The sequence below is a fragment of the Fopius arisanus genome, unplaced genomic scaffold, assembly GCF_000806365.1.
Source record: "Fopius arisanus strain USDA-PBARC FA_bdor unplaced genomic scaffold, ASM80636v1 scaffold00019, whole genome shotgun sequence".
NCBI classification, from domain to species: Eukaryota; Metazoa; Arthropoda; class Insecta; order Hymenoptera; family Braconidae; genus Fopius; species Fopius arisanus.
The window spans coordinates 1,005,297-1,023,693 of NW_011887758.1; the positions used below are offsets into that span (position 1 = coordinate 1,005,297).

At 38.3% G+C, this 18,397-nt stretch overlaps 1 protein-coding gene across 4 annotated transcripts; it reads left to right on the plus strand.

Moving 5' to 3' along the window:
• The first annotated feature begins 1,256 nt into the window (after positions 1-1,256).
• 14-3-3zeta (tyrosine 3-monooxygenase/tryptophan 5-monooxygenase activation protein zeta) lies at positions 1,257-17,426 on the plus strand. 4 transcript variants are annotated; one of them, XM_011300816.1, is made up of 6 exons: positions 10,631-10,822; positions 10,904-11,037; positions 13,571-13,878; positions 15,754-15,877; positions 16,172-16,335; positions 17,131-17,426. In XM_011300816.1, the coding sequence occupies exons 3-6, from the start codon at positions 13,579-13,581 to the stop codon at positions 17,284-17,286; spliced, it is 744 nt and encodes a 247-aa protein (XP_011299118.1). In that variant the 5' UTR covers positions 10,631-10,822; positions 10,904-11,037; positions 13,571-13,578; the 3' UTR covers positions 17,287-17,426. The 4 variants fall into 4 exon arrangements, with proteins under 4 accessions (XP_011299116.1, XP_011299119.1, XP_011299118.1 ...); XM_011300814.1 differs by lacking the exons at positions 10,631-10,822; positions 10,904-11,037 and adding an exon at positions 1,257-1,363; XM_011300817.1 differs by lacking the exons at positions 10,631-10,822; positions 10,904-11,037; positions 16,172-16,335 and adding exons at positions 1,257-1,363; positions 16,598-16,761.
• Positions 17,427-18,397: the final 971 nt, after the last annotated feature.

The window sequence follows — 18,397 nt, forward strand, 5'->3', positions numbered from 1 at the left end:
ATAGCTCCTCGATTGTCATGTTCTCCTAATACTTCTACAAAAATTTCGAATTTTTCACCTTCAGTGAAAATTTCAGTGAATAGCTCCTCGATTGTTATGTTCTCCTAATACTTCTACAAAAATTTCGAATTTTTCACTTGCAGTGAAAATTTCAGTGAAGAGCTCCTCGATTGTCATGTTTCCCTGATACTTTTACAAAAATTTCGAATTTTTCACTTTCAGTGAAAATTTCAGTGAATAGCTCCTCGATGTTCATGTTACCCTGATACTTTTTCAAAAATTTCGAATTTTTCAATTGCAGTGAATACCTACCGAAAGAAAAAATTGTAATTATTTAAAAAAAAAAATGAATGACGGCAGGATCGAACCCTGGCCGTCTGTGTGGTAGGCAAGCACGTTACCACTAGGATAACGCATTATTACAATATTTTAATTTCATTAGGGGTATATATTTTGAAAAGGAATTTTTAAAAAAAATTTCAAAATTGTTAATTTCACTGAATATCTTCTCGATTTTCAAAAATTTAGTTTTTAAACAATCTTTCGATTGATTAGCCAATTAAAAAAAGATAAAATTATCATTATTTTGAAAAAAAAAAATGAATGGTGCTAGGAGCGAACCCTAGCCGCCCGCGTGGCAGGCGAGCACGCTGCCAACTCGACAACGCGCTCAATTTGAAATTATAATTTCATTAGTAGTATATATTCAATACATTGAAAAATTTTTTTCATTTAAAATTCCACAAAATGTGGTTTCCCCCTTCCGCTCGTTCTATAGTCGGCTAAATTTCAGTTAAACAAATAAAAAACAAAAAGCATTCATAGCGCAGAAAATAAAATTCACCCCGTCGACTTGATGGACACCCCAGCATTGCGTGTTGCACCCTCCCTCTCTTGGGGTGCAGTACTACGATGCCGCTGGAGTCCCTCCAACCCCCAGAACTGAGCTTTTACTTTACTCCATCCCCTCTGGGCTTGAGGCTAGTTTTTAAAACGATCCTCAGCCCCTTGTGTCAGTTTTCCCTACCCCCCAGAGATGTCTCCCCAGGTTCAAAACAAAAGTGAAAAGAAAAAAAAATCACGGGGTTGCACTCACCCCGTGCTAAAATCAATAGACACTATTTTCAAGAGATTTCGAATATTGACCTTTTATTTATGTTTTTTAAAATGTTTCTGAAGTATTTGCAGGAAATTTGATAATTTTAATTCAACAAGCGGAAGTTGCGCGTGCAGCAAACGCAGCCCTAAGATGGCGGCTTCCGTCAGTCGCAGCTAGTGCACTCTGTGAGACCGTAGTGAACGGTGAGACATTGTAATACGTTGAAGCCTTGATTTTCCAGGCCGCTTACTGCACTCGAAATAGGTGAGTAAAACAATCCGATAACTATAATAACCCTCGTAATAATCACCGACAACCCCAGTGAGCGTTATGACGAATTAGATGAATACCAGGAGTGCGTATTGAACGTCGAACTGTTCGTTGGAAAAACGGATATCGTGTGGACCCCGTAGCCATTGAAAAATCATCCTGCCCCCCTTGAGTTTCATTATTTTATCATTGAGGTATCGAGTGGGGAATTGATGGGGAGTTTTCCCCCTGGGTTGTCGGCCCTCGGAGGGATTTTAAATTCAGTAAATCCGGGTGATCAGGGGGTGGGGGACGGGGTGGTGAAGAAAAATCATATCATATTTTTCGACCAGGTCATGCGATCCCAATGCGGCTCCGTCGTGCGGTAATGACGCACGCCACGCGCAAAGACCTCTCTTTTTTTTTCTCTATTTCATTTTTTAATTCTGTCTTTCTCTTCAGGGTGGCCATCTTTGAGTCACGACCGGTGAATTGCTCCGAGAATTTTGCGTTTATCATTTTTCAACTGGGTACTTGAGAACTGGCAAAATAAGAGTTTTTGATTTTTCCTTTTTCTGGAATATTTTTGGATTTTTGGTCATGGGATTTCCATTTTATGAGGATTTTTTCTATTTTTTTAGGGTCTCGTGGAGAAAAGAGATTTTTCCCGGAGGGCGTGGGATGAATTGTTAATTTTCCTTGAGTTGGTAGCAATTTTTAGTTTAGTTACATTCTCGAATGACGTAGTTGGAGAGGACAGGGGAGTGTCACGTCGCCATGTTGCTTTTGACCTGCCGGTTAGACTTGATTTTTCCTCGATTATTTATTTTTCCCTGAATTGAATTTTCCGTTGTTGATATGTTAACGAGGAATTCGAAGAGGGGGAATTTTAGTGAGGATTAGGAGGGCACGGTGTCGGGGAGTGAATGGCCAGTCGTGGTTTAGGTGTCAATGAAGTTCACTAGGTACTGCGTAATTCCGTAGGCTGAATGGAACTCATATCCTAATATGGATTGGTACATTAGTCCAATGCCAATGTCGTATTTTGGAATTTTAATGAATGGGATTGAGTTTCCTGGAGAATTCTTTCGGCCGATATTTTAAAATAGAGACTATTGATTTATCCTGAGGGCCTCTGGTACTCAAGGCTAATTTTTTATTCTGGAATTCGATCAAAGAGTTCAATTAAATATTTCCAGAAACAATTGGAATCGAGTGCAATGCGGACATTCCTCATCAAAAAAATTCCACACTATCATCACGAAGTGATTTCTCTTTTTCAGAAACATTCCCCACGTGCAATTGAGTTATTTAATTAATTCCTTTGGAGTTTATTTCAATTTATGTTTTAGACTGTAAAATTTGTATTTCCGGTGGTACTGAACACGAGTGGATTCTTTAGCCGAAGGGCCACGGGTTCTTTGACAAGTCAAGCGTCGATGATCGATACTGTTTTTGGTCCACAAAATACTTCCACTCCCCCTAGACTTCTCTTCATCATCAACCCCGGCTGTCCCGGTTCTCCAATATTTACGATAATGACCGAGAACTAGCTCAGCACCAGGTGAATAATTCATCCGCTCTGTAGCAGACTGTTACCTAGAAAGTTTTTCAACTTTTTTTTGTGGGTGGAATGACGACGTGATACCATTCTCTCAGAATTCCTACCTCTTCAATGATGTGGACTCACTCGAGCGAGAGCTCAATGACTTCCATGTGGATGTCTTTCGACTTTATAATCCAGCATTCTTCAAATCCCACGCTAATTACACAGCGAATAATTTTGTTTTCACTCAAAAATCACTGCCTCTCAACCGGAGTCTGGTTTAATTGCATTAGAAATCATTAAATGAAGGGCTTAATTAATCTAGGGAATCGATTATCACGGTCGGTTGTTTAAATAATTTATAAAACCGTCCAAATATTTTTTTAATGAAGGGCATACCGCAGGATCAATTAGCAGACAGGTCTCGATCAATTCTGAATGAACTAAAAATAAATTCCCCTCGAATAATTGATTCCAAAATGACTCATGGTCATAAATCAATCCTCCCCTCACCCCGAAAATTGCAGCAATCAAATTTTCCCGGGAACTTTCACAACCTAGAAAAATATATCCGGTATTCGTGTCACTGGACGTGCAAAATAATTCTTTCAATCTGATGTGAAAGAGAAAAGAAATTGATATGAAATTTATTTAAATTCATAATTAAATCTATTTTTCTGGGTTTTTAATTGGATGATAATTTTCCCGAGGGATTTCACCAGAAAATTGATTAAAATTTTCAGTTGCAACGGAAGATTTGGACTCCGAGGGTTTGGAAAAAAAATCTAAAAGTTTGGTCTTGGGTTTAGTGATACGGATGGGATCGATATACCTAGGAAACGATGAGCCTCTTGTTCCACCTACACCTTCCGCGTCTTTTCTTCCGATCCATCGAGTAAACGACCTCGACCAGTTTTCCCGGACATCGTCCTTGGCCTGTCTCCACCCTCTACCCTGTTCACTCTTAATGCCAGTCATTTCGATTCTCTCCCTCTATCCCGAGAGTGTTTTTCCCCTCATCCTTTGAATTCACCAGCTCAATTATTGCGATAAGCTGACGACCCACTTCCACTGGGTATTCCCTAAGAAGAGAGCAAAGACCGACGATGGAGAGGTTCTCAAAAGGGCTCTCATCATCTGGAGTTTAAAATTCCCGCCCTTTTCTACGCATCGTCTCGTCATCAAGTGCTTGACGACAACCTCAAGACCCCTAGAATAATTAACCCCCGGAAAAAAAATCATTAACCCCTTTTTTCCAAAAATTCATTATTTAATTAACAAAATCTCTCTACAGAGGATTTCTCCATTTTTCATTAATCTTCATTAACAAATTTCTTTCGGTGGAATTTCAACGGGTAAATTAATTGATATTAATCACCGGTGAAATTGCAATTGCTGAATTTAATTGGAGGAAAGATTCTCCTGTAAATACCGGTAAATTGGACAATTGGAAAAATAGTTTCTTCCGAGTGGTTTTAAGACTCGACTTTGGAGGATTTTGACACGCGATCTGAGGGTTTCTTCCTCCCGAGATTCACCATGAAACTGTGATCTGTCTATTTTTATTTTCTCACTTCGTGGAGATCTTAATTTCTCTCTTAGTGACTCGATCGTATGACTCATTCAGGGGCTAGGAGCTACCACTGACGAACACGTCATTTTAAATTCATAGAAGCTTTTCGTGGCGTGCCCCTTTGTAAATAAAAAAAATCCGTTCCTTCATTAAAACGTGGACTGGGGATCGTTTTCCTTTTAATGGGTTTTAGGATAATACTCATGGGATTAATGAACGGCCACGAAAATTATCGAGGAGTTGCAAGGCAGTATTTATTTAATGCGTTTACCCTAGGTACATCTTGTTGGTCTCGTGAGCTTGACATCAGTTTCTATTTCCAAACGGTCTGACGCATCGCGCCAGTTGTGTCGACTTTTTGTCACTATTTTACGCACATCTCCGTTGACTTTTATTTCTATCGTGTATAGTGAGGGAGTAGTTGGGTAATAAAAAAAAAGGGAAATCAATTCCAATATTTTGGGATGAAAAATCTGTAGAGAACAATTTTTATCGTTCAAATAATTTTTTACGCTCAGTGGCTGCGCCTGAAGGCGTTCAATTCTTTACTTCATTAATTTTTGTAGTTGTTAGTCATATCTGGGGTTTCGTCTTGGTACCTCTGGGAAATTTACCAATGGGATCTGTAAAGAGATTAATTCCAATTTCCGGTGGCACCTTGGAGAATATTAAATTACCCAACAACACACGCGACAACTCACGGTTGATCCATTTTTATTGAATTTTCGAGTTATCCAACGTATCTATCTGTTAAATAACCGATAATCTTGCAGATTCTACGTCACTCGACGCATGTGTGGAATGCCACCTGTGGTGTTCACAATCTCTCGACACAAGTTCTCACTAAACACTCGAGTAAAGTATATGTGCGTGTACATTTATCTCTTTTTCCATTTCTACTCGTACACTCATACTGGGTAATGATATTTTCACCGATGAGTGATTACTCCTAATCTCATTGTCATTATTACCGAGGTGTATGATTACGCTGATGGCTTGTCTCCTGGAGATCCACATGCTCATCCACAAACAATCGTTCATCGATCTGTTCACTCTCCCATAAATTCCGTAAAATTTCTAGTGGTGAGTCACTACAGGGAATATTACCAGCAAATGCCTGACCAACTCGATCAGCCTCTGGACGATTAATGGACATTGTCAATTAGCATCACGATTTTTAATTAAAAAAAATTGTGAGGCTGGATGATGAGGACGTAACTCAATTATTTACCTCGAACTCGATGTGACGTCTGCAGTGCCTCAATGATAATACCAGAGAAAACCAGGGAATATTCATGTGATCGACAAAAGCACCCGAATTGTCACCACTTGACAGCATTCACTGTTAAACAATAGCTTTGGAAACTGACAGGGTTACGTAAATTCTTTCACGTCGTCCAGTCTGACCACTGGTGTGTCTGACCCATCACATGCCTGCAAATGTGTCCATTCGATGAATAACAAACGTTTTCAAAACGTACTTGAAGACAATGGAATTAATTACGACGAGTAATTCCCATAATCGATCTTGAAACTGTCAAAATTATGAAATTATACCCGAAAATTAATACTTTCGTTAAATAAATTTTAATCGGTATGACTGCAGTTGAAATTTCAATTTAAACAACTGGATTATTCAATATTTATTTATTGATAAATAATTGAATTTAATGAGTATTCTGATTATTCTCTTTTTTCATCGATTTTGCAATAAAAAAAAATGTTCAGAATTCAAACAATAATTTCTCGAAATTTCCGAGAGACTGTTAAAAGTGTCTTAACCAGAAAATCCGTTCATTTAATTTTGATTTGATTTTTCTCATCATAGGAATTTCTTTGGGTCAAGTTAATTGTATTTCAATGATTATTTATTCGAGCTGAGACGGCAGATGGAATCCCATCGAAACGAATCCCCAGGATTTGAATGAAATGGGATTGGGTCGATTGGAGATCCTTTGATGGATGATAATAAACATTGGTTGCCTCACGTGGAGCCTTGGAAACAACCGAGTGGTTTATATGATGGTGTTGGAGGTAGAGGGCCTCGGGCACGAGCCAATATTGATCCTCTCGTCACTAGCCCGTGTACCTGGCGTTTTCCGTCGACGGTCATCGAGAAATACACATTGAGACAGTTAAGGTTGCATTTTCCACGCGCAAACACTCACAAAGACATGTCTCTTTCCATTCTCTGTTGGCGCGTGTTAAACGACAAAGAGGCCACCGGAATGTCAACGCTATCTCATCCCCTCTGTCGTATTGTTCCACCACTGATAACATCCCTTTTATTTTCCTCTGCAATTTTTAACTGAATATTTCATCTATTTGCCCCATTCGTCTCGTAATTACTCATAAACAAATTCATTAACGAATTGATGAACTGGGACAAGTACATTTTTTTTTTCGACTCGGTTTTTCGATCGTATCTCGGAATTGGAAGCACATAGCGAATTTTTTGTTATAATATTTTTTGGGGGGAAAAATGAGAGCTGCAAAAAAGGTTTCTATGAAAATATCGGTATCTTTGCTCGATTCCGAAATATTTGCGGAAAGATGACAGCGCAAAAGAGGACTTATTTTAGTTTAACAGATAATCGTGGGTGTGAGGATTTATTTTTTATTTAGAACATTTGCAAATGAAAAAAAATTATTATTCCCTTCATCCCGGCCTTGGAGGCCATTTTATTCTCATTCTCTCCCCCCATTAATGAATTTATGCTCGTAATTGAAATTCACGGGAGGTGGTGGTGTATTTTAAGTAAGACATTCTGTTTTAATGAATCCGTTGAAAATTTCTGAGTAATTACAGTTTTCACATCGGTTATTATTTATCGCTGGCACAGCAGTGAATCTCGTACTTTTCAATTAGTCCATTAAGAAGAAAAAAATAGGGAAATGAAAATTGAAAATTGAAAATTTAACGCACCCGTGGATGCGGAACTCGAATCGATGGCCCTGCCCTAGAAACTCGGAATCCATTTTTACATTTCCTCTGTTTTCTTCATTGAAATCGTTGAGTCTTGCATGGAAAACATCGATAGATTCTAGTTTGCACAGTCAATCGACAATACAACATTGTTACAACCCCTGTACAACGTGTTTCGTAATAACGTAGGAAATTAAATATATTCTGTTGTACTCCCAGTGGCGTGTACTCAATGCTGGATTTATCGATTTGTCATCGATTTACCGAAGGTCCCATGACTCACTTTGTCGCCCATTTGCATCTGGAATTCAGGGAAATGAAAATCCAGATGGAATTTCAATAAATTCAGATTGAACAATTCCGATTGAAATATCTACGCATATTTATTATTATTGAAATTCAATTGCGCAATGGCAATTCGATTTTCAGCGAGATAAATTGGATGAATAAATACATTATAAATTATTATTATAAAAATAAATTCTAAAATAAATTATAAATTTAAAAATGGAGGTAAAATTAGTTGAGCTAGTCGTGTGGTATTTTTTATGATTGGAAAAAATGAAAAAATTGGAAGGACTGGGGAATTGGTCCGTTGGAAAGGTAAAATCGAAATGGTTCGATTTCAAGTTTGAAATATCGACTGAAACCGAGTTCATTCACACGTACAGTGAATGTAAAGCAGGTTAACACCGAGTTTATCACTGACTCACTCCTTCCGCACACCGATATTAATAATTCCCGAGAGGCATTGAGGGGTTTGGAAAGAATGCGTTTTACCTTCACGTTCTCACATGCAAGTGAAAATCCCTCATTACGGATCCCCCAGTTTTAATTAAGAAAAATCCCCAGACTGAGGATTTAAGTTGAAAAAAAACTGATAAAACAAAGTGTCGCATTCTCAATGATTACGAGTTACTGCCATCAAGTAAATATAATCAAATGTCTTAATGACCCGTCCGTTCACCAATGACCTGAGAAAAATTTTAAAAAACCTCGCGTGCACTTTCCTCGTCTCAAGGAGTGATTTCACCTCTTTCAGAAAGTTAAATAAAGGATATAAAAAAAATACTCAAGGACGTTTAGACACGATGGGTTCCACCGTTGTCTTCCAGTCGATTCAACTCGCTGATAAAGCCGATGGAAATTCATGGAGAGATACACTAATGATATTATCGTGATAACAATCCCATGGATTTTTATTCTAAAACGATTTTTTTATAACAGAACCACAGGAATTATTCAATCCAGGTAGATTAAGGAAAAAATAAATATTCATTATTTTTTTTGGAGGTATTCAATCAGTTAAGAGTCATTATCAGGTGATAATGAGCCTCTTGGAACGTAGATTTATCTGGAAGTGCTTTACCTCATGTTCACAACCCTTAATGATTTTTTTTAATTGGCTCAAGGTGGGGGTGAGAATCTGGAGTGAAGTTTATCAGCTAAAAGAGCTCTCAACATTTCATAATCAGGGAATGAGAAATTTTAATCTACTTTTTTTTAAAGTTGTTTGATATTTTTCAATTCGTAATTAATATTGTTTTTTTTTTCTGTGCATTAAAAAATGGGAAAATGGCGCATTGAAAATACAGGGGCGGGTCAGGCTGCAGGGTTTTGCGCGCGCAACCCCTATTTGCTGTCTTTCTTTAAAATTCACTCCTCTTACCCCTCCCTCAACAAGAGATCAATATTTCATTTTCAGTTCTTGCCAACAGATCCGCCATTTCTTCTCCATCTCACTCACCTTCACCTGCGAGAGAGTGATTATCACTCACCCGATTCACCTGCCATTTCAAAAGAAAAAATTTGCGACTCCTCCCCCTCCCCCTCGCCACTTTCACCCCCTGGAATTCAAATTTCTCTGATAAAAATTCTTTTTTCAAATTGAATGTCAAATCAGGTGATTTTTTATTGGAAAATTATGTTTTATTTTTGGGATTAAAATGGTAATTCAATCACAATTAATAATAATTAATGATAATTAAGGATAATTAAGGATAATTAAGGGTACAAGACTTTTTGAAATTTATATGGAAATTATTTCCCAGAATAAAATGTCAATCAATTCTAGTTACAAGGTTGAGGCAATGATTTTGGTTCGTCATTTTAATTTCCTTTTTCCCTGGGGAATACGAGGGGAATTGATCTTCTTGAGGCAGTGAAATATCCAGGAGATCTCAGTTGAATTAATTATTTAGCCATCAATTACCAGAGGGAATACACGTGTTAGATTTCAGTCGTTGAAATGCCTGGGATCCAGAGTTGTTTATGCATCCTGGGGGATTCAGAGCTTTCTCTGTTTACACGTTAATTATTATCCCAGAGCAATTCATCGGTGTTGATATCAAACGAAGATGCAATGTTGGAGAAATGATAACAGCGTTATTGGGATGGGGGGGAGGGTACTGAGGGAATTCACCTGTGGACTGGTGTAAAAGCTGGAGAAGGGATTGAGGCGAACACGAGGCTGTGAATGAATGCAAATTAGAATTTCCTTCTACGCCATTATTGTCACTGGGTTGCTCCTCGTAATTAGTCGTGAAAATAATTGCCAATTATCATGCCCCAAATATCTGGAATTTTAACAATTTTTCATCAAAAAATCACAATTTTTATTCATATTCAAGCGATTATCCGATTCATCTCATTTTTATTCCAACTCGATAGTCATTCTCAATTCATCCATAATTATTAATCAATTAATTATTTCGGTGTAATAAACTTTTCTCAAATTATTAACAAATTAAATATTTACCTATGGAAATACATAATTATGGATAAATAAATAAATTATTTCCGGTGCACCAAAAAATGTCATACATTTTTCAACAAAAAAACTGTCTCTTCCGTGCTCCAGGAGGTGATGAATTCCGTGGGTTAAAATGGCATTAAAATTAGTGATTCCTCATAATGTTGAAAAATCGTTGGAGCTGAAAAAACGGAAAACGTCAAAATGAAAAAATGAAAAAATGCAAAAATGCAAAAATGCAAAAATGCAAACATAAAAAAATAAATAAAAAAAAGAGTAAAATAGTGGCGTCGCGACGCGCCGCGTCGCGTTGTCCCGGGGACGCGTTGCCCCACCCAATGATCTCCCCCCCTTGGTCGGTGGAACGTCGGCCATGCCTGCATTGCGGGATCAATATTTCGGGTGGTTGCCGACGTCCACCGGGCGTGAACGAGATGCAACGATTAAACCCGAGGCCCCGGCACGAGTCGAGCCGAATTGGCGGACAGCGTTGCCGGCTCAGTCGTTGTGCGGGAGTGGTCAAAGAGGGATGTGCGGTGTCCAAACCCATGATTCGACGAATTAAAATATTCATCAATTAAACTATTTGAGAGAAACTCAAAAAAAAAATCGGCACGGCATTGCACCACCCACCAACGTTCATTTTTTTTTCCCACAAACATTTAAATAATCAGCGGGTACTGAAGGACGAGAGTCACTCATCGGATATACCCTGAACATTCTTGTGAACGTGGAGTAATTTTTTTTATTTTTTTTAGAGTAACAAAAAAAGACGTTTCATTCTAGTCGGTGAGAGTCACCTCGACCAAAACTATTGTCTCTCTTGTGATTGGGAGAGACTCATTACGATATTTATTTAAGTATTTATTGTACAAAGGATTTTTTTAAATAGGTAAGGCTATCCATGATTTTTTTTATTGGTCCATTTTTTTAATTTCATAATGGCTCGTTGGATTGATGTACCGGGAATTATTTTATCTTTACCGTCACGTCTGTATGACTTCCGGCGCCTCTCACCTATTTTTGGCGTTTATAATTTCTTTTTATCGTTCCTTTTTTTAATCGGAAAATTGGGGGAAGGGGTTTTGTGATAAGGTGTAGGGGTTTTCCGGTGGTAATTTAGTGGTGTAGAGGCCTGAGTATTCCAGTAACGAGCTATCGATCCCAAGTGGTCGTGTCTGCGGCGCAAAAAGCCCATCGACTCGTACAATCGGGCCCCCACCGCATTGGCGCAACCCGCTACTCCCGCTTTAACATTTTTTATTTCTCTTCATTTCTTATTACTTTTTTTAGGCTTTTGGTACGCCACGATTGATGATTCCACGGGTGGGAGGTGATTATTTTTTCCTCATCAGACGGAATGTGGAGACTTCAATATTACGGACATAACCTAGAATTATCGAGGAAACCTCATTCCCCGATTTTCCTTGAACATCTCAGAATCTATGGGAAATATCGAGATTTTTCATATGACCTTTTTTGTCGACCTAACTGGGAGCGACAGAAAAGATCGATATGAAATTTCCGATATTTCTCATTGTTTCGGAGATATTTGCAGATTTTTATGCAGATTTAATTTCTATAAGTTCCTGATAGGATTTTCAAGATTTAAAATTTCTATGAGGACCGCCGAGTGGTCGATAAATATAATTTTTTTTTCAATAGAACTTATCAACTCGATTATACCATTAGATTGATGAAATGCCATTCGATAACGAGTGCTTCCCATTAGAGCGTTTAGAATTGATCAAAAAGAAATCGGAGGAACGTTCAATTTCCCATTTTCACTATCAGCTAATCCAACCTCCGATAAAATACCCTAGATAAACATGGAGTTCGATAAACGGTGGTGATTATCTGGAGCCGAGGTAGAGCTGAATAGCAGCGGTAGTTTTTCCTGAAAATGAGAGAGAAAAAAAATGCCATGGGAAGATAGGATGGTAGATGTTAAGAAAAAGCACATGCCGCAGTCATTGCTCGTAGGAAATATAACTCCGCCAATCGTGATGCATTAATGATCGCACCTGAGGGCAAATTCCATTGAACTATGTAAAACCACTCCCCACACTCTCCATTCTCCATTGCCTCCAAGAATTTTCACTCCGAGGATTAACATTCGAAAATGTCCCTAAATCACTTTAGAAAGTAAAAACCTCTTGCTCATCACTTTAATAATGATGGAATTAACCTAATGGCTCCTGTCATTTCCCATATATTAAAAGAGACTTAAAATTTTTTTCCATTGCGCAATATCTTAATAAATAATGGGAAATTTTTATTCCACGTCTGGGGATGAGATAGCGAAAATAAATTTGTGAAATGTGTGAAATTCTTTGATTTATCGAATTTTCATTTCTTGAGAATTATTCTTAAGACGAAAATCGAGGTGGGGCACTTTTCCAGTATCTGTACACGGCGCATCTGGGAAACGCCTGAATACCAAAACCGGAAGCGCATGAATGAAACCGGAAACGACAGAGTGCCGACGGTGTGTGCGCACCCTTTTTAACGCCCCACCACCCCCTCTCGGTACACTACCTTATTCCTCACGTGATTCAATGTGACTTACCACTCGATTCTCGAGTACATCGAAGATGACATTCTTACGACCTCCACATGTTCCCCACCCTCTTCCCCTTTATCTCCCAGGATCACTGAACTCCAGAATATTTTTAAATCCATTATCACTCATTCCTGCTCCCCTTATTTTTTTTTCTCCTGAACCTATCGAATTTTTCATAGAGAAATGGCGGATTCCGATTTCATTGGATTGACGAGAGTAATGAATGACAATTACGTGTGGGCGGTAGAATTTAGCGGTTGAAATTTGCGAATTACTGGGGAGACGTTATTTACAAAATAAATTTCACGTGGAAATATTTCGGTTCAATGAGTGATAATATTTGAGGATTTTATTTGACTGGCGTGACTCAACGATTGACGAAAATTTGTTAATTGGGAATGAAATGAATTTACGAAGAGATTTTGGGAGTTGAGAAATTTTTGCTAGTTTTTATTTTTCGTTCGGAGAAAAATTTACTGGAATGCCCTTTTTCCCTGGAAACCCTCGGAATTGCTTTACCTGGAGGCCCCAGAGTGGGGCCTCTTGGGCGCGTGTCTTCATCTCCCGATGACATCATCCAGAGTTGTTGGATAGGATGGCAGGTAGAAAAGAGGGCGTCTAACCGGTGGCACCTGGCCAGCCCGAAAATGCGTCTTTCAGTTGGGTTTATCCCTCGAAAAGAAAAAAATAAAGAGAAGAATGAAAAATAGGAAAATGTTCAGCGACGACGAGCCCTCGTTTTTCCTGTCTGACAAAAGATTTGGGACATTCGTCCAAACACTCGGGCCGAAGGAGATTGAAAATTAGAGGGTAAATGAAAGTATTAAAATGTAGGAAAAATCTTTTCTCTTTTCTGTTGCAGCCGACACAATGTCTGTGGACAAAGAGGAATTGGTGCAGCGTGCGAAGCTCGCTGAGCAAGCCGAAAGGTACGATGACATGGCTTCTGCTATGAAAGCAGTCACCGAAACGGGGGTTGAATTATCTAACGAGGAGAGAAATCTACTCTCTGTCGCCTACAAGAATGTCGTTGGTGCGAGACGCAGCTCGTGGCGTGTAATATCATCGATTGAGCAAAAAACTGAGGGATCAGAGCGCAAACAGCAGATGGCCAAGGAATACCGGGAAAAAGTTGAGAAGGAACTACGTGAAATTTGCTACGACGTTTTGGTAATTTCACTTTTGATTCTCCCACTGTTATCTAACTGTGGACCAAGTGTATCATAATCACTGATAATTCAATTAGATATGTGACGACATATTTTTCGATTAAATTCAATTCGAATAGTGAATTGAGTTTTTTTGGATAAATGTGGAGCTTTGAAGATTCAGCATTTTTATTTGGTATTTGTGGGATGGGGAGGGACTCAGGGGGAGTAATAGAGTCCATGTTCTAGTGGCAAGAATCCCTCGTCTCTCGTTTAACGCAAAAGCCTCCTGGAGTCTGTCCAAGATCGTGAAATATTTTGGCAGAGGTCTTCTGTACTCGAATAACCCATCCTCCCTTTTCCTCTACTTTTTCATTCCTCTGAGAAATAACCCAACGAGGCAGAATATAGTGGGGGAACAGACGTCTTTTTTAAGATGCCTCGTGGCTAAGCACAAGGGCAGCGATGGGAAGGTCGGCGAACTGCCGAGGAAATTGTGAAACTTTCGGGTATTGCATAAAAATTGGGGCACGTGGGGGGATTAAAGTGTATGAGGAAAAAAAAAAGGATGAGAATATTCGTGGAATATTCGTGGGATAGACTCTATGGATTTAAAATTCTTATCGTTTCTCTTTATTTCCTCCTAGAATCAATAGTTTTCGAGATCGAAGCCTCGAGATTTGGAACTAAATTTGAATTGGTGAATAATCTATTTATGAGTTTGGTGCTGAATTCAATTTATTAATCACCTCGAGTCAGTCTACGGATAAAAACGTAAGGGAAAACCTGGAGTGACTTGAAATGGCATGAGATATAAGATCGCAATCGAGAGAATCCGGAAATTAAAGTGGAAATTGTGGCGGATGTGACGCACTTCAGCCGAATGCATCATCTCTCAATTCTATTCCAGCGGTGAATGAATACCCACGAAAAACGAAAAGAAAATTTAATATTCCGAGTGTCAACGGGCTTCACCTGTTGCCAACACCATTATCACGGTATATCTTGATCACCTGTGGCCTGTGATGAATTGAAATATAAAACATGAGGAGTGATAATGTAATTGGAGGTTTGTGCGTCAACTGGAGTGGAGTAGAAGGTCAGCTAGGTCGGATGTACAGTAAAGTGGGTAACTGGGTCACTAGAACTATTAAAAAATTATTAAATATTATTTTAAACGTCAGTCCATGTTCTCCAATTTTTAGCCGACGATTTATTCAATTCAGTATTGAATAAAAGACGAAAATCAATTCATTTTTTTCGAAATATCTCCGAATCTGAGAGAGTTAGAAAATTTTTTGTGGGACATTCTTTGTAGCTCTCATTTCAACCTGCAAAAGTGATTATGAGAAAAATTTTCGTAACTCCTCTGGATTCCGAGATATCCCCCAAAATGGAATTGGATTATTCGATGATGAGGAAATAAGAGTTTCTCGTTGTGGAAATTTATAGGATGAGGATGGTACAGCTATTATTCACGAATTAAATGGTGCAACGCGTTAATTGCACCTCGACACATCCTCGGAATACAATTGACTGCAATAAATAGTCGAGTCGTCTGTTTGTTCTGGGGCTCGCAAATCCCTCGATAAACACCGTACGTCATCCAGGTAGAGGTCACGTAAATTCGAGTTGACTGTTGACTATAATTAGTTCAGTTTATCGACGTAATTCAATTTTAGTATTGAAATAGTTGATGCTGTCAGGATTTATGCAAGTTATGAACTGCGACCTCGAGTTAAGTCATCAGAATTCATTCACTGAATTGCTATCACTGATTATTCGAATGGCAATCGATAGATCTGAAAATTCTTCGAAAGCGCAACGTCACACCCTTGGAAAAATACCTGGGGAGAGGATAATCACTTAATATTTTTTTTTCTCTTCGTCTCTTCAGGGTCTACTGGACAAGTACCTGATCCCCAAGGCCAGCAATGCCGAGAGCAAAGTATTCTACCTCAAGATGAAGGGTGACTACTACAGGTATCTCGCGGAAGTAGCAACCGGCGAAACCAGAAACGGTATGTGCATGGAATTATCGATGAATATTATTTCATTAATTTCAAAATTTAGAGTCACATGACTTGAAATCATTACAATTGAAAAAATTAATTTTCATTTGACTGCAGAATTAAATTTACATTCTTGAACAAATGATTTGCCGTTTTATTCATCCATATGACGAAATATTCATAAATTTCGTCATTCGCATTAATCCATACTATTTGAATGCCCTGAATGTTTTGCACGTATGTTTTTTTTTTCTGCAAATAACTGAATCGAGGTGAAATATAAAAATTTAACAATACGTGTAGCCGTGGTAAACGACAGCCAGAAGGCATATCAGGATGCCTTTGAGATCAGCAAGGAGAAGATGCAGCCAACCCATCCAATCAGGCTAGGTCTTGCGCTCAACTTCTCAGTCTTCTATTACGAGATTCTCAATTCGCCAGACAAGGCGTGCCAACTGGCCAAACAGGTATTTTATCTAACTAACAAACAATTTACAGGTGAAAAATCAACGTCATTGGATTGTGATTCAGGCAGAAGACGGCAAGAAAATTGAAAAATTAAAAAAAGGAAAAATTTCCCGGCTACTTGTCCATTTTGCTTCGGTTTTTTTAACGTTTTGGGTGTTCTAACTTTTTTTTTTTGAGTGACATAACTCTAGTTTGAATAGTCTATTACAACTTTTTGTTTAATGGAAAAAAATTATCAATTTTGTATGGATGAATTTGCAGCAGTGGTCGAGGACTCACAGAAGGCATATCAGGAGGCTTTTGACATTGCCAAGTCAAAAATGCAGCCTACACATCCGATAAGGCTCGGTCTTGCCCTCAACTTCTCAGTTTTTTATTACGAAATCATAAATTCCCCGGCAAGGGCTTGCCACTTGGCAAAGCAGGTTAGGGTGTAATGTGTTCAATTTTGTTTGTGAATTTAATTTTCTTTACAAAATTCCCATTAACACTCACTAAATCTCAAATCTTAATTAATACTAAGAGCATGATTACAGTGACAATTAAAACGTCAAGTTTAAATCAACTGTTTAATTATTCTGATTTTGGATTATTCGACGAGACAAGTGCCTTGAAAATTCGTCGATTTACCCCAGTCCTCTGCCTGAAAATCAATACAATGACGTCAATTTTTCTGATAATCCCTGAATAAAACAATCACAAAATAATTGTCTGGGAGATAAATGGAATGGAGAGTGCACGAAATTCTTGGAATAGTCGACAATGAATTGATGAAAAATTGAATAATTTTTCAGGCATTCGACGATGCGATCGCCGAATTGGACACATTAAATGAGGACAGCTACAAAGATTCCACATTGATCATGCAGCTGTTGCGTGACAACCTCACTCTCTGGACCAGTGACACGCAGGGCGATGGAGACGAACCACAGGAGCCTGGCGACAACTAACCCTCCTAAGATTAAGTCCTAATCCCCCTTTCTTAAACCTAATAAGAAACAAAAAAAACAACCATCCTATTCTCTATCGTTCCCCCACTCTCTCCCCTCCCGTTTTTCTCCAAAAAAAAAAAACAACAACAACAACACAATGAAAGAAAACCAGAAAGAGCTCGCAAGACCCCACATGTCCCACCCATCGCTCCATTCACAAATTTTTGTTCTCCAGATTATCGACAAATTGAAAAATCCCACCCCATCATCTCCCCCTGTCTCATTCTCCATAAATAAATTTCCTCGTTGTTCTCCGAGTTCATTTCCTCGTTCTTCTCCCAGTGGGCGATAATGATTCACATCCACACTTCCACCAGACAAAATGAAATGAACAAATCAATAAAACTCGAAAAAAGTTTAAAAAAAAAATATGAATTTAAAAGTCGCACCTGTCCCCGTGCCGTGTCGTGTCCTTGAAGTAAATTAATGTGCGACGAGATGAAACAAATTTAATAATTAAAAGAAATTAATGGAAATTAATAAATCGTGTTCTCTCTCTCTGCACGCAATCCAATGGACCAAAATGTTGTCATCATCCAATTGATAATGTTTTATTGAGCGATTATGGTCGAATTAACGTAAATATTGAATTTGATTAACCAGTGAGATAAAAAGGACATGACGGTTTTAATGCAAGAACAAATGATAATGAGAGGTGGATGGAGTTGGGAGGGGACGATGAAATGACCCTGTTGAGATATTAATCACCAAAAATTATTGAAAATGATAATTGGAAATGGTTGACGCGCGCGAGAGAGAAAGAGAACAGTTTTTTTTATTTGTAAAAGCGTGAGAAAATAAATAAGACGAAAAGAAAAAATTAAGAACTGTTTTTTTTTTTAAATGACAAGTAGGAATCAGGTGAATGGATATGTGAAGGTAATTATTGACGAACTTTTGTCTCCATGGAATAATATTCTCCCCTGGATGTTGAAATGGGACAGGATACGAGGATTTGATGACGAACGAGGGAATAGTAATTCAGTAATTAAAGAGATATGAATTTTAATAAAGAAAATGATTTACGAAACCCAGAGATAAAGCGAAAGATTTAAAATAACGCATCAAA

Coding starts and splice junctions, on each gene's coding strand:
- 14-3-3zeta (XM_011300814.1), top strand. CDS start 13,579: ATGTCTGTGGACAAAGAGGAATTGGTGCAGCGTGCGAAGCTCGCTGAG. Junction 13,879..15,753: donor AAATTTGCTACGACGTTTTG/GTAATTTCACTT, acceptor TCGTCTCTTCAG/GGTCTACTGGACAAGTACCT. Junction 15,878..16,171: donor AACCGGCGAAACCAGAAACG/GTATGTGCATGG, acceptor CAATACGTGTAG/CCGTGGTAAACGACAGCCAG.